Below are 15,640 nucleotides of genomic sequence, written 5' to 3'. Positions count from 1 at the left end.
TGAAACCTTACCTTGCCAATAACATCGTTGCGGCTGAGTCTGTCCTTATCCATGACGGTGATGATGATGGTAGTCTCCCTCAGCACATGGGCGGGCACGTCAAAGGGGAAGGACTCATTGAAGACGGGGTTGAGACAGCGCTTCATCACCACCGTCTTCTTCTTCTCTACACGCTTGTCCTTGTGCATCAGCCACACCTTCACATAGGGATCTGCAGCGTGGAAGCAGAGTGCGGTGGTTTACATGAGCGAGACGATGAAGATGCACATGGTGATTTTTTTTTCTTATTCTTTTTTTTTAGGGTCAGGTTTGCAATTACCCTCCTAATTGTTAAAAGTCAGAAAAGGCAGCAGGGAAGCAGATACCTCGTTTGAGCTCAAGGTCAACTTATCCCCCGAGCGAGGAAACATACAAATGAGGAAGTATTTATGGAAATAGGGCCTGGGATCTGTACTACTAGTTCTGGAGCATTGTGAGATTCTGTCATACTACCAGCCACCAGTCCTACTACTGCGGGAAGCTGTAATTGTACAAGAAATATGCCACAGAGAGCATTTCACAGCGAGACAGGACACTTTAAAAACTAGCAGCAACCAGACTGAGCTGACACAGATTTGGCTAGGAGGTTGAAGATCCTCATAGATATACAGAAAGAGAGGACAGGAAAGAGGGAGGTCAATGGAGAGACGCTTGAAGTAATGTCACCTTGCTGCTGTAGCTATCGACGGTGGCCAGCAACCGTCCTGTTAGCAGACGAGTCAGTGAGTGTTTGAACACAGAGACAGAGCCTTGTGTGAAGCACAGAGCTTCCAAAGTCAGGAAGGACTTCCAGCTGCTGAGAAATGCTTAGAGAAAGAGAGCCTAAACAAACAAAGGGGAGTGTATACCTGAGGTGCCACCGATATCCATGGCTTTGAGATTGCGTGCTTTGATGATGTTCACAGTGATGGTGTTGGCGGTGGGATTATAGCAGAGAGACACCAGCAGGTCTCCTCGTCTCCCCTGAGGAACACACACACACACACACGCAAACAAACACAGCGGAGTATGAATCACCCAGCCTAATATCAGATTTCATCAGGGAATATCAAACTCCAGGCTACTCACTAGCTTGTTGTGTAATCTTATATCACTGCCCTTTCTGCTCTAACCTCCTTGTGCCAAACACAGACCATCCAGCACCCAGGCAGGCATGGGCGAGCACGTGGCTCACCCGCCAAAAATAAAAATATGTCAATCCAGCTCACATGCTGAAAACTGTCAACAAATTTGTCACACGTGTTTTAATAAAACCGCACGTCGCGGCTCGACCCCGCGGTCACCCCTCCCTTCCTTACACTGCCATCACTGCAGGGCTTCAGCTCCTTCCAGAAGGTCTTTAACTGGCCCAGTTCCACCTTATTAAGGGGGACTGACACCTCTCCAATGGGGTCATTCCTGCTGAAACGGTCATAGTCCAACACCTGAAGGTAGAGAGTGCGCTCTCTCACCTTCTCATAAGGGAAGCCTAAAACAGAGACAGAAACAGAAAACACTGAAGGGTGAGGGCTAAACCACAGAGAGGGAAGAAGGCCAGTGTAATCTGCAGCAGTGCAAAGAGGGATGGTTTTGGCTGAGAAGTAATATTAGGCTCCAGTAAAAAAACAGCCAACTCATTCATTTTTCCTAGAGCACAGGCCATTGTTCTGATTTTGTAAAAGGTTCTGAACATTACTTTTGGCTGTTTTACCATTTCACAAGCAATTCAAATCATACAGGAATGAGACACTTCACTGCCATCTGCGCGACTGCTACGAAACCTCTGCAGTGTTCAAGAGCATTCGTTATTATTCGACTCAGAATGATTTCCGCAGTTTCTTAAACTGGAGCTTTTATCAATGCAAAAAAATGTTGTTGCAGTTTCACACGTTATGTGTTTTCACACATCTCCCACAATGCTCTTTTTGTGTTGAGAGACAGCTCTTTGTAACAGCTCGGTAATTGCACTGCGCAATCTGAATCCTTTGCCGTGACTATTTAAAAAAGACACATATTCTTGAAGCAATAGTTTTACATTTTAAAATGGAGCTTTTGAATTTATCTCTTTGTGCCTGTTTTCGGTCTTTATGCAAAGCGAAGCAGCTCCTGGCTGCGTGAGTATTAAGTGGTCTCAATCTTCTAGCATTATTCTCAGCAAGAAAGCAAATGACCAAATCTCCCTAAATGTTCAGTTATTGATTTAAATTGGTTTACAGCTATCCAAAGCCCTAATTATAGAATTCATCCCCCTCAAATGTCATGGTCCCAGGTTGTTGTGATGTTTTTGAGCATTGGTTTGTTGTGTTGATTAGGTTTAATTTCTGTTTGGATTTTATCTTTTCCTCCCAAAGTTCATAGCAACCTCAATGTTTCGCCGTCTTGCCTTGCAAATCTTTCTATGTTTTAGTGCCTTTGTCCCCCTTTTTACATCTCATTTAGCTTTTTGCATCTTTTGAATATTTCCTGTTTTAATTTGAAAGCTAGTTATACTTTACCATTTTTCCAGCTGTGGTCAGTCCCCAGTCGTGTCCTATTGAGGAGTCAATCCCAGTGTGTATACAGACTCGTACTTCATGTTCCAACTTGTTTGCTCTGGTTTGTTTTATCCATTTTTTGGGGGTGTTATTCTCAAGGGGACAGATTAAATGAACAAGAACCTAAGAACTAGACATATAAATGACTAGACTAGGAAGAGCAATGAAAACTGAATCATAAATAAAACTAAATCAAAGAATATTAATTAAACCAAAAACACATAAACACTGGGTCACAGACCCAGGACCATGACGGTTATATTTGATTAGCTTTTGTTTGTTATCTGACTCAGCTTCTTACAAATGTGCAACATGATTTTACATAAACACGCAATTAAAAGTGTTACTACTTTTGGTTATTGTACATGACAGATTTATAGTTTTTTCTGTTGTTTCAGGCTATCAAACTGAAAGCAATGATGTCCCAATCAAACCACAGATGGCAGCATATTTGGAAAAGGTGATGGAAAATATTTAGTGAGAACATTCCAGTATGTAAACACAGACCCTCAAACAGGAAGGTTTCGTTCCAGTGGGGGTTGAGGTTCTTCCTCTTGACCTTGGTCTCCAGCTTGTGCTTTTTGTCAGGCAGTAGGTAGATTTTAACAAAGGGGTCGGAGGTGCCAGAGAAGTCCTTGGCCGGGAGGTCCTGGCCCCTGAGAACTTTGACCGTGAGGGTCGTGTTCTGGAAACTGTAGCCTATGCTGAACTGGATCCGACCCAGCTTTTCACTGATGGGCCCTTCATCATCCTCCGAACCTGGGGACAGCTGCAGGGCAACAAAAGCAGACAAATAATTATAATGCTCAGATATTCAGCAGCAGCAGCAGCAGCAGCCACTCACACGAAACTCTCAATCCAAGGGCACAGATCTGGTGTCACACACACACAGACCTTGACAGAGAGAAGCTGTGAGGGGAGGAGATTTTAGGGCTGCGTTTCTATCACGGTGTGCTAAAGCAGCTGCTCAAAGGCAGGGATTGTTCTGACATTAAGAAGACTGAGAGAGCTTAATTTCCTTACTAATGTTCTTAAGAGGCAGGAGGTGCTCAGATTGGAGATAGGGGAGCTTTAGACCACCCATTCTCTCTCAGCCACTCTGACTGCTTTATCATTGCTGTGCACTAAAAGGCCACTATCTGATGGAAGCAACGGCCGGAGAGAGGGGAGCAGAGAGTGGGAGACAAACAGAAAGAGGAGGAAAGAGGGAGCATTGTGTGAGAGGCTTGGAGAGAACAGGCAGGAAAGCAAAGCTCAAGGTTGGCATTCTGCACTTGCAGCTGTCTTTACAATCATTTCTTTTCTCCCTGCAGCTCCACCTTCTGCCTCTGTCCTTTATTTTTTCCTCTCCCGTTCCCACTCGCTTTCTAACAATAACATAAATTGGAACAAAGAATTCTGAGAACTCTGAGTGGCGATAAACAACCACCAGTTTATTAAAGCCACTATGTGCAGCCGTTACCTCTAACAAAAAGTAAAGCTGTGTTATGCAGGCAAAGTCTCACTGAGCATTATTTGAAACTGTTGATTTTGCTCCCCGAGGCCAGGGCTACAATTTCAAAGTGACAAAGACTCGCTCAGCAATATGTCAATATGGCATTATGGACTATCAAGCAGAGAAAGTGTGAAATTCTCCAAGTCTAATTTATCAAACAGCGTGAGTCACCTTGCATGCCTGTTTCGTTTGATTGTCACTGTAGGAACTGCCTGTATGTTGTTCTATTACAGCTCCCTTACTGCCAGCTTTAGATTAACCTGTGTATGGATTTACCATAGCACTGCAACACGTGCCCTACCTGGTGACTGAGAATTACCTTCTGGGTATGTGGCCAAAAGTACTTGGACACCCTAATATTAAAGAATTTGGATTTTTCATTTCAAAACAACAGACACCATGAAGACTCCTTTAATCTTCAAGGACATCTTTATTAACGATGTCAGACACTCACTTGAACCGATAAGGTAGAACTCATATCAGCTTTCTGATTCATCATTAAAACTCTTGCAGGTGACAGCTCTAATGAGGCTCTTCAATACAAAACAAGAATTGGGATGCCAAGATCAGGTTGCTCATAATGTGGCTGAACCAAACTTGTAACATAACTGCTCTCTTTACTTTGGATAAGTGGATGGATTTGGTTTCAGAGCATGTTTTTACTCCTTACTTTGCACAATATCAGTCAGAATATAATATAACCATCTCAGCAACACAATTCTGACTGCGAGCGCAGCAGCCTCATCCATATGCTGTTCATATCTTCGGTTTGCATCAGACAGCCAATTGAAAAAGCTTAAAGGGAGGTTGGCCTTAAAGGGGGAGGAGCTGAAACCGCTTCTTTTAGGCATTAGATAATATGAGGATCTGTGCTAAGTCTAATATAAGATAAATATGGATTGAATGGATTGGACAGTGAACTGATCAAAGATATTTTACAGAATAAAATTATGAAAGTAGAACAGGGGATAATGCATCCCTTTCTCAAATGGTGCTTGCAGATTACAACTTTTATAGAAAGCCTGTAACATGAACTGAAAACTGTCTACTACCAGTCCTTAAAGCAAAGCAAAAACCAAAGGATCCACCTTTAAAATTCCATCCAATCTAGGTCTTTACTTAAAAGCCCCAAACTAACAGCGAAAAACCTACTTATTAGTGTATGGACTGATATAGCTTACTTTTACACCAGTATTGTTTTTCTGACACTGTTAAATGGGCTACTTTTTTGCACTGCCCAACATAGTTTTTCTATAGTATGATTTTCAGGCACTCAGTCCCATATAAATTGAGCTTGTACAATAATTATTATTAATAATAATATTGCCAGCTGTTTCAGCTTCTATGGGAGTTCTTTACATCTTCAGTAGAAACCAGCTAACTTGCCCTGGTGGAAAAAATAATCTACTTCCTTTCACTGAAAATTAGCAGCCTAAACAGTAAAAGTCAGGTTATAGACCAATCATATCATAGACAGCAAGATGGATTTGAAGTGGGACATTGTCTTACCATCACCATGTCTCCAGTGAGAGAGTTGGCCAGGTCGGTTACAGAGGAGTGGCCATCAGCATCAGGAGGTTGGCCCTTGGGGCTGTTGGCTGGCTTGTTGCCTCTGCAAAGAAAAGCTCAGGTTGAAAGCAAGAAAAGACAGCGAGGACATGTGAAGCTAATTCATCTACAGAAAGAGAGAATGTCTGAGCACCCAGGGAGTCCAACCTCCACCTGTTTAACGCTTGAAACCTGCCTATCTGGAACAATCGATGGTGGTCCAAGTTAACTTTGGATAGATGTCACTTCAAGCTGCTTTTTCTGTAGCTTTCATGAGCAAAGCCAAGTAAAATGTGCCAAAGATTCCACAGATTAATGGCGGGCGCTAGAACTGAGGACAGTTGATGCGGCAAGTGGTGTTTGAGGAAAACTGGAGTCTGAGATGACTATATATAGAGAGCTCCACCCTGGCAAACATCCACATCTTTACAAGAAAGTTACCTCCACTAAAAAAAACCCCAAAACAAAGACATTTTCAGACAAAACATAAAACAGAATCACTAAATTTATTGACACAATCCGATTAATCATCCTGGTAGAAATTATGCTCAGTCTTTTGACAACTAACAAATGACAACTTTAACAGGACACACATGTATAATGACATATATAGCAACATGACGTTACTTTAAAAACAGTAGACAGACATATATAGCAACATGAAGATGACCAGATGTTTAACAGGACAGACATTACACGGCTTTGTAAAGTATTTTGCGTGTTTAAATTGCACCAACATCACAAGTTTTATAAAAACAAAGGTGAGTGCAGAAATCTGCCATGGAACAGCTGGTTCTTAGGTACAGATGTTAATAGATGTGAAGTTTAGTTCCTTGTCATGAGTATTGTTTAAAAAACAACATGTGGGATAAACATTCTGGGAGAAAAATCACTATGTTCATACATCGAGAAAACAAGAATCACAAAGTGGACAAAAAAAAGGAAATTAGCACAAGAAGACAAAAAAAATTAAAGAGAATAAATATTTTAAGATTAAAGGAAGTGTGAACAGATATCACAAGAAAAGAGAGTCAGATGCAAAAGTCCTGCATAACATGACGCATTGGACAAACAGCACTGGATAAATGACTAGTCAAGGCACATGGAGAGGCTGAACACTGAAACACCAACAAACAAACAGTGAATCGAGAAGGAGAACAAGAACAGAAACACTGAGAAAGAGAAAAGCAATGAGCAGACACAGAGAGGACACACACACTAACACTGGATGGAAATCATAAGGACTGCAGATAAGACAGAAGGTTCAAAAGGGAACGTGAGAAATAGAAAAAGCAAGCTGAAAATTATTTATCTGTATTAGAAGAGATAGCAAGTATTAATAGTATGAACAGTAAGAGAAAAAAATAACAAACACCAGCACATTAAAGAGAAATAGAGAGCTGCAAGAAAAGATAGGGAATGAAGGAAGGAAAGCCTGGAAACACAAGAGAGGCTTAGTTTGGTCAGTCTGATAAGTATCAAAGAATAAGAGACAAAAAAAGAAGGCTATGCACACGTAATATCTTTAACAGGAGACAAAGGGGCATACATGCTAAAAAAGAGGAGAGAGAACACAGAGAGTAAAAGAAAAAGACAATAAATACAATTGATCTTCAGGAAAAAGAGAGCAAGAAGCACTATTCTCTGCATGGAGAGCTCAAAATAATCGATAGAAGAACCAAAAAATATAGAGAGAGGGGAAATAAGGAGTCGATATACCACACGAAATGATAATACCACCAAAAACACAAAAAGGAACAAGTAGTAGGAAAAGCACATTTAGAGTGTTACAAAAGAGGGTGTTGATAGAAATTAAGTTGAGAACTACAAATGATAAAAGTTGATTTTAAGACGAACCTGAATTTTCAACCATTTAGCAACACTCTAAAAGTGTGGACCAGGGACACAGGGGCCAAAGCACAAACTGGCATTGGCTACATGTGCATATATGTTATATGCAAGTAGTTGTCACTCGGAGAGTGAAGGCAATGCCTTGAACAGGCAGTAGACAAGGAGCCCATAGAAAGTCTGTCTGTCCGGCCAGCATTCTCTGTCGAGCTTTTCACCAAGTTTGTTTCGAGGGATGTTTTTTGGTTTGTTTGTTTTTCTGGACCCACTAAGCTTCGAATTTGGATGACAATTGATGTTGAATGCAATAATGTGTACATTTTTGCAGAACACACGGACAAAACTAGAGGAAAATATACTGACAAATAGACAGACAGAAAAGGCGAGCAAACAAGACAAGCAAACAATCACTTCAACCAGCAAAGGAACCGGAGTGAGACGGGGGGGAAGGAGGGATGTTAACCATTTCAGGAAGGGAAGGGGATGCTTATGAATTGCTGTTAGTTGTATTAGTCGCCAAGGGAGGTATTTGCATTTCCATATTGCCTGATTATTATTGCTTTTATTGTTATTATTCTGCACTGGCTCTAAACTGCAGGCAATGAGTTTGAGAGAATCAAAAAGCTGCGCAAAACACTACACCTAAAACATGAGCATCTACTCAAGAAGTCTAAAGCAAAGGGAGACTCTTAGGGCTTGAAGTAAAGCAAGGCACCTCCCTCCTCCTCCACCTCCCAACTATCGATGGGGGAGTGAACGTCTTCAATTATTCATTCTCCTTCATGCTTCATTCAGGGGTTCAGTGCATTCTCAGGTAAGAGCTACTGCTGTCAGGGGAATGGCCGCTCTATAAGGCTTGCTCTACAGCACCTGAGGTGGTCCTCTGCTCCCTGCAACCAGGCTGCTTTAAAGAAACGTCTGGGCCTGCGGATCAGTTAGCGCTTCCAGATCGTACATCTCATTGTGTATTGAAAGTGATTGGTTTCAGTTTATTCAATTTCTAGCAAGGCAATATTAAATGTGGCAGATGGCATTACTACAACTGATACATTTTGGTGCCAATGCTTTTTCCCTCTGACCCCATGGGGGTTGATGTGGTTGACATGATTTAAGCCTGCAGTTGTCTACAGTATCCAGTGGGGGGCAGAGTAGACTCAGATCAGATTCTCCCACAGCTAAGACACAGAAAGTGGGCTGTTGGCATAGCAACGACTCTAGAAACACAGACCATACATATGAGGGTTTGGGATGTGTGTGACAAGAGGATGTTAGGAGTGGCCGCAAGGGAAGGGTGTGTTTAGAGGAGTGCAACAAACAGGCAAACACACTGAGAACAAAGAAGTTAAGGTATAGGATATATGACAGGTACAGGTGAGAGCCTCGCAGACACACACATTCACATACAGACGTATGGAGGCAGGCGGGGCCACTTTGGGTTTCACCGTCCTGTGATACTATCCTGTTTTGTTACCTGACCGAGGGCCAGCAGCTCGTAGAGGGGGGGAAGGGGGAGAAAGACACTCCACTTCTAGGCTGGAGAGAGACGCGAAAAAGAGAGCCCAGCCCAGCCCCTCTTTTTTTAAAAAAAAAAAAACACATTCAGACTCCCCACCCCTCTGCAAACATGTCACACTCAAGCAAACACGCTCGCCTGAAACCATGAAGTGATGTATTTCAATGTATATGCTCAATTTCATAGCCGCCATCTGTCATTCTTTACAGGTAGGGCATACTTTCCAGGCTCAGTCACAGTCAAAACCACAACAGTGCATTGCTTACATAACTCATTATCCACATGAAACACAGGTACATTCACACTAGACTCAGCCACTCGTCCCCTATGTGAAAAAGAAAATGTTGTAAAAACTATATGCCGCATACTATCATTTACTCATGAAAGTGGCTGCTTTCTCATTTTTCCTGCACAGCATACTGTTTGTTTATAACTGTGTTGCATTAAAAAAATGCAAAAGGGTGTGGAGGACCAGAACTGCCAAAATAAAAAAATAACAAATAGTTTGATATTTTTAAAAAAATCCAGTAAATGCACTAAAATATATAACATATAATTAGAATTCATATAAATATATTTATTTTCATTTTCATAAAATATTTTATTAACATTTCTGTTGGTGCTGGTCAACCACTAGGGACAGATTTGGCACACTTTGAGCCTCCATATTTGCATGCTGAAGCATGGCATAGAGAAAGAAATCAAGAAATGAAAATACTGAAATAAAAAAGTTTGAATTAATAATGAATAAAGTAATGAATTAAAAATAATAAATTAAATTAAATGAATAAGTAAAATGAAAGAGAAATAACTATTAATAGATGAATAAATATACAGAAGGAAATTTAAAAAAATAATATTTAATTTATTCTGCATTTTATAAATTAGTTTTTCTTTTAAGCAGCTTTGGTCTTCCATAAACTGGAACTCTTTCATCAGTAAATCATGGTATGAGACATTTATTTCTCATAAGACATAAAATACACGTGAAACTAAAACATTTAGTGTAAGTTTGTTCTGTTGTTTCTATTCCATATGGGCCCTGCTTCTTCCCTCAAGCTACAACCAAAAAGTCTCATAAATATGGATGCTTTCACTGACGACTAATTACTTCCTGCATGTTGAAACTAGAAATTAGCCTAAAATAGCATCATTTACTGAAATCCCATTTCAGGAATGAGCAACAAGTGAGGTGCTAAATACTAAATACTGCCTTCTGCTTCTTTCACTGAATTCCAAATGGAAATAGAAAAAAAAAACCCAAAGGCACTCAGTCACTGCCAAATGTTTATTTTTATTAAGTAAGTACTGTTTTATATATATTTTATTTTGACTTTTTAACATGCTACTTCCCCGAGCTTCAGTTTCTCTCTTTTTAATGTTCAATAAAGTGCTGAAGGTACTAAAAAACTGGCAAGCATGATTACTTTCAAATCGAAAGATGAGCCTAGTCTCTACCTAACCTATAACAGTCCACGGTTCCCTTTATGGCATCCCAAAACTCTCAGCAATTTTAGTATTCATGCCTCAGAGCTTAATTAAAACAACTAATCTATCAATCCAGGGAATATCAGCAACACAAAATAATAAAACCGCTTTAACGGTCCATTATAACTTCAAACACGAATCTACCAAATGTTTAAAATTTCGATTAGCTTCGCAGATTGGCTTCTGAGGTGGAGGCTGCCGCATATGTGCCACCTGTTCTGAGGCAGAACACAAGAGTCCCAGGTTAATGCTCCTAATAGCTCGTCTCCCCAAACGCCATCCATCTATCTGGATGAATGAGATGAGCATGTGTAGCAGCCTGTACCTGCTGGCGGGAGTGCTGCCTTCAGCCCTGCCTTCAGTACAATAAGTACTCCCTCCTGCTACTCTCATTGAAGGAAGATGGATTTTCACTTTGAATTTTCTCTCATCCTCCCTTGACCTGTGGATGGATGGATGGATGGATAGATGAAAGCACTCCTCCTCATCTCTTTGTGACCGAGTCTTTTTGTGTGTGTGGTTTTTTGGGGGGTTTCTTTGGGAGGGTTTTGCCTTAATGCGATCGACTCCCCCCCCCCCCCCCCCCCCCAGCATGTAACTGAATGCATCTCTACATTCCCCCTGTAATGCATGAATGAGCACAGTGGCCGCAGGGAGCCAAAGCTTCGGGGACAGTCTTAGCCAGAGCCCCCGAAGACTGTGCTGATTAGTCGGGTCTGCAAAGCCCTTGTCACAGGAGGAGCACTGTGTCAGACTAGCAGAGCGCAGCATAATCAATTTACATGTTGATGTACAAACACACGTGCAAATTATATCATCTTGAATTATAGTAATATCTCCTTTTTTTTTCTAAGAAAACGAGGCCTGAAATAACGACCATTAAAATGATAAACTGTGACCTCAGGATGCCCTGTCGTTACATTAGCCTAAACACACACAATCCTCCACCACATAAAGATTTAACTCCTCCCACTCTGGCTAATGTGGTTAGAGGACAAACACACACTCACAGCGTCAAACAAACGCACACTTATATTGATTTGGGTAAATGGTCTTAACCGCCATCCACTGCGTTTGTCTTTTATGTCAATTTAAGCAACGTAATAAGCTCATAAATTATGAAGTTATATGTACATATATATATAGCCCACTTGGCAATTAACAGAGACTCAGAATCTCACTGAGTGCATCGTGTCTTTAAGGCAGAGAAATACACATCTATATCTATTAATATCAGAGAGATGTTTTCAGGGAAAAAAAGACAACTCCACTGGCTTACACAAAATGATGTAACATGCATGGATGAATAATTGAAGGACCACAGGCAAGTGGATTGAATGTTAATGTGTCACACGCGTAAAGCCCGCCCCCTTTATCCTGAGCCTCCATCCTCATTGGGCTGTGCAGTTGCTGCTCAGAGAGAGATCTAGATTCGAGACTCTCTGGGATTGTGCCTTCTCTTTATAGCAACACTGGAGGAGAACCTACAGTATATGTTCACTGAGTCGCAAATGAATTGTGAGTGCAGACCAATGAGGCATAAACAAGCCACTCTAACATCCTAATTAAGCCTTCTTAGAAGTCCAACCTATGGATGGCTGGACCGCAAACATCTCAGCATGTGCGACCTCCTCTCGCCCCAAAATTAAAGCAACACTCAATCTTAAAACCTGTAGTTGCTCTCTCTGATAGTCTATCGTGTAACCTTTACTTCCTCTTTCCCCGCCTTGTTCTGTAACCTTGGTTTGAAAGTCCACATGACTAACACCAGCTGTGGTGCAGTTCAGTCTGCTCCTGCCACACTTCATAAACAAATGGCCACGGAGAGCACTTTCATCCAGCCATCGCACACACAAGGTCAGTGAGGAAGCATTAAGAATCTCACACACTTCAACACCTTCTCATGGCCAGTGGGATGTTTGGATTGCCTTCAAGCAGCAATGGACCGTTAACATACTGCTGATGGCTTAAAGAAAAGCCTCAGTAATATTTGTGTCTTAAGTACTTTAGATACATTTTACCATTAATAAGATTGCTTGGCTAATTGCATTGCAGGACCAGGAGCACTGCTGTTTAAAGTGGTGAACAAAGCACTTGGATCTTTTAATTAATTAAATATAGTATGGGAGCAATTTAAAAACTTCACCATAAAAGGAAGTAGCACTTAAATCAAACTTTTGAAATACACCACAAATGTGTTAACCTTTCACATTATTATTTGATAGTGAAGCACAAACATTTTCATTCAGTTGTAGCTGGCTAATTTGAAATATTTTGTGTAAGGTTTCTAAACCTTAGTTTTAAAGACTGGGTCACTTAAAAGAAAAATGGTAAAATTAAAGGCTTGTGATTAAATACATCAATTATACCCATTTCCAACCCCCTATTTTTATTCATTTACGGCAGTGGGATAGCTTTATTCTACAGTTTATTGATTGATTCACATGATTCATAGCCTATTCACAGTGAGAAAAATGCACATTTGACTGCCTTTCACATCCCATTCAAGTCAATTTTCTTCTAATTGGATGTCCCTTGCAAACAGAAGGTTTGAACAGTGGGACGTGGGGCTTCCTTTAGTCACAGCCAGATCTGTGTGCCTCATATAAGTGTATTAGGGATATCTACTCTTACTGAGATAATACAAAACTAAGAACACCAAATTTAGAATCTGAAGCCTGAGCCTTTGGCTCAAAGTGACCACTTGTACATACACCTTCCATTACTGGCATCCATTATTTTACAAAAAAGTTAAATTTCAAATGAATCTCTGCAATCCTGTGAAAAACTAAGTACACCATTCCTGCTTCCACAGGAATGAATAGGGTTCTGTAAATAGCAGACAGGTGCTGCTAATTAAAGCACTTGATTAATTGATCATCAGCAACTGTGAGGAGTACTATGAAAGCAGAAGTTTTAACTGTTGCCTGGTCTGGAGCATTCAGGTGTGTGTTAACACACAGTCTTCCAAGGAGTGAACGCCCCAGATAAAATTCAACCCAAGGTCAGACGGTGCAGTTCTCAGAGAAAAACAAGAGACCTAAGATCTACATCTCAGACTCTGCAGGCCTCAGCTAGCATGTTAAATGTTCAATTTCATGACAAGACAAAACAAGTGTGGCTTGTTCGGAAGGGTTGCCAGAAGAAATCCTTTTTAGTCGTATTCTTAGCCATAACGGTGGAAATCAAGCACCTCATATCAGATGTGAAGCAAGGTGGTGGAGGGGTAATAATTTGGGATTTTTTTTTTTTTTTTTTTGCAACCACAGGGCCTGGGCACCTTTCAGTCACTGAGTCCACCATGAGCTCCTCTGTACACCAAAGTATTCTAGAGTCACACGTGAGCACGTGAGGCCATCTGTCTGACAGCTAAAACTTAGCTAAACAATGATCCCAAGCATAGCAGTTAATCTACAACAGAATGAAAAGAAAAGAATCAAGGTTCAATGAAAGACCTCAACCTGACTGAGAGGCTCAGATGGGACTTTAAGAGAACTGTGCATACATGAATGCCCAAAAACCTCAATGAAGGGATGTAACGTTGTACAGAGTGGGCCAAAGTTCTTCCACAATGCCATTAAAGACTGATAGTCATACAGAAAACCATTGCTTCAATATTGCTTTTTAAGTTGGCGCTACAAATTACTGAATCATTGGGTGTACTTAGTTTTCCAGAAGACTGCATAGAATCTTTTATTGTCATTCCAATACATGAGGCAGGCGAAAAGGGAACAAAACGTAATGAGGTCCCAGTTAAACAGCATTAGAACAAGCAAAACAACTAAATCAGTATTACAATTAAATAAATTAAACCTCTTAATAAAAAAGACATTGTTTGTTTGTTTGTTTGTTTAAATAAATTGAGCTAAATTTTATATCTAAAAATATTTATTCATTTTCCCCATTTTAATTTCAAACAGTTATTCAAATAAAACTTTATAGTTTTATAGAAAAACTTTATAGATGTATTGCAATTTTGATGGAAGTAGTAACAACTCACATGCGTCTGTGGCCAAGCAGGCCTTAAAAAAAAAGAAAACCTTTTATAGGGCCGTGTATCTACTGTACGTTAAAAGCAGCATAAAATAAGATTACTCAAACAAACAAGAGTCTACAAAATTAAAGCTCTAGCTGGTTCGATCCCAGGAGGAGACACAAATCCCTGTGGGGTTGTGTCAGGAAGGGCATCCGGCGTAAAAATCTGCCAAATCAGACATGCGGCGCTACCCGCTGTGGTGACCCCTTGAGAACAAGGGAGCAGTCGAAAGTAGCTCTCTACTCGGGTACATTTATTTACAGTAGTTGCTCTGAAAAACTGACTGGTTCATTAATGTAGGGCATGAAATATCAGTTGTGCAGACGGCAGCTCTTCTCTGTTCGTGGGGAGCACAAAGAATTCCCTTTGATGTTAACACTGACTCCGTTACCATTTGACAGATATATAAAATATTCACATTAACTTCAGAGGCTCGATGTTTGGCTGAAGCCATTTGCCAGTGACATGTTTTTCAGATCTTAGGTAAATAAATTCATGCGGGGTAGCATGAGTAATGCAGGTGAAGATGAATGATGGGCACGAGCACATGTTTAAATGCACAGACTGTGATGAAACACCGAGTGTGAAGGGTAAGAGAGACGAATGAAAGCGTGCCTTTGTCTTTGGCTTGAGAACCCCTTTCAGAGTGAGCAATATGCCAGGAGTGTAATTGATTCAATCACGTTTACTGTGAAGTCAGCACTAACACCACCAGGAACTATACACTGCCAGCAAGCTTACAACTTGCACTTCTAATAGACTGTTGAGGTATGTTGGGGGGTTTTCAAGCTTCTAAATTTAGCAGCCAATTAGAGTGTGGCTAAATCACTCATTAAAATTTGCAATTTGCAATTTTACACGAAATAAACAAAACCATGAGAGTCTCAAGTGGAATTAGATGACATATCAGCAGAAGGCTCACTAAAAGGTCAACACTTTTAAAGCTTCAATTACAGTCAAATTGTTTATTTGCTTCCAGTTCTCCAGTGTTCACGGGCTTTAAGTTACCAGTCATTCTTATTTGAGTGAAAGAAATTAAATCCAGGAAACAGCACAATGCAGTCTGCTAATAAAGGCGGATCCTGTTGACCACACGCTGGCCCGAGCGACAAACGCGCTGTTTGGTCTCTTAGTGGATTTCACAACTCATTTAAAGAGGT

At 40.7% G+C, this 15,640-nt stretch overlaps 1 protein-coding gene across 6 annotated transcripts in view; it reads right to left on the bottom strand.

The window, feature by feature from the left end:
• syt7a (synaptotagmin VIIa) overlaps window positions 1-15,640 on the bottom strand; it is a 94,837-nt gene that overhangs the window by 12,704 nt on the left and 66,493 nt on the right. For all 6 annotated transcript variants that reach the window (XR_014277696.1, XM_082539557.1, XM_082539556.1 and 3 more), the window contains 5 exons: window positions 5,557-5,659; window positions 3,060-3,321; window positions 1,338-1,507; window positions 888-1,002; window positions 12-211 (listed from right to left, as the gene is read on the bottom strand). Coding sequence is in view for 5 of the 6 variants with exons in the window: in XM_082539557.1 (XP_082395683.1) it covers window positions 12-211; window positions 888-1,002; window positions 1,338-1,507; window positions 3,060-3,321; window positions 5,557-5,659 (850 nt within the window). In the remaining variant the exon portion in view is untranslated. The remainder of the gene's footprint in view (window positions 1-11; window positions 212-887; window positions 1,003-1,337; window positions 1,508-3,059; window positions 3,322-5,556; window positions 5,660-15,640) is intronic.

Source organism: Aulonocara stuartgranti (assembly GCF_965226115.1).
Source record: "Aulonocara stuartgranti genome assembly, chromosome: 7".
Classification (NCBI taxonomy): Eukaryota; Metazoa; Chordata; class Actinopteri; order Cichliformes; family Cichlidae; genus Aulonocara; species Aulonocara stuartgranti.
This window is presented reverse-complemented; position numbering and strand designations above follow the sequence as displayed.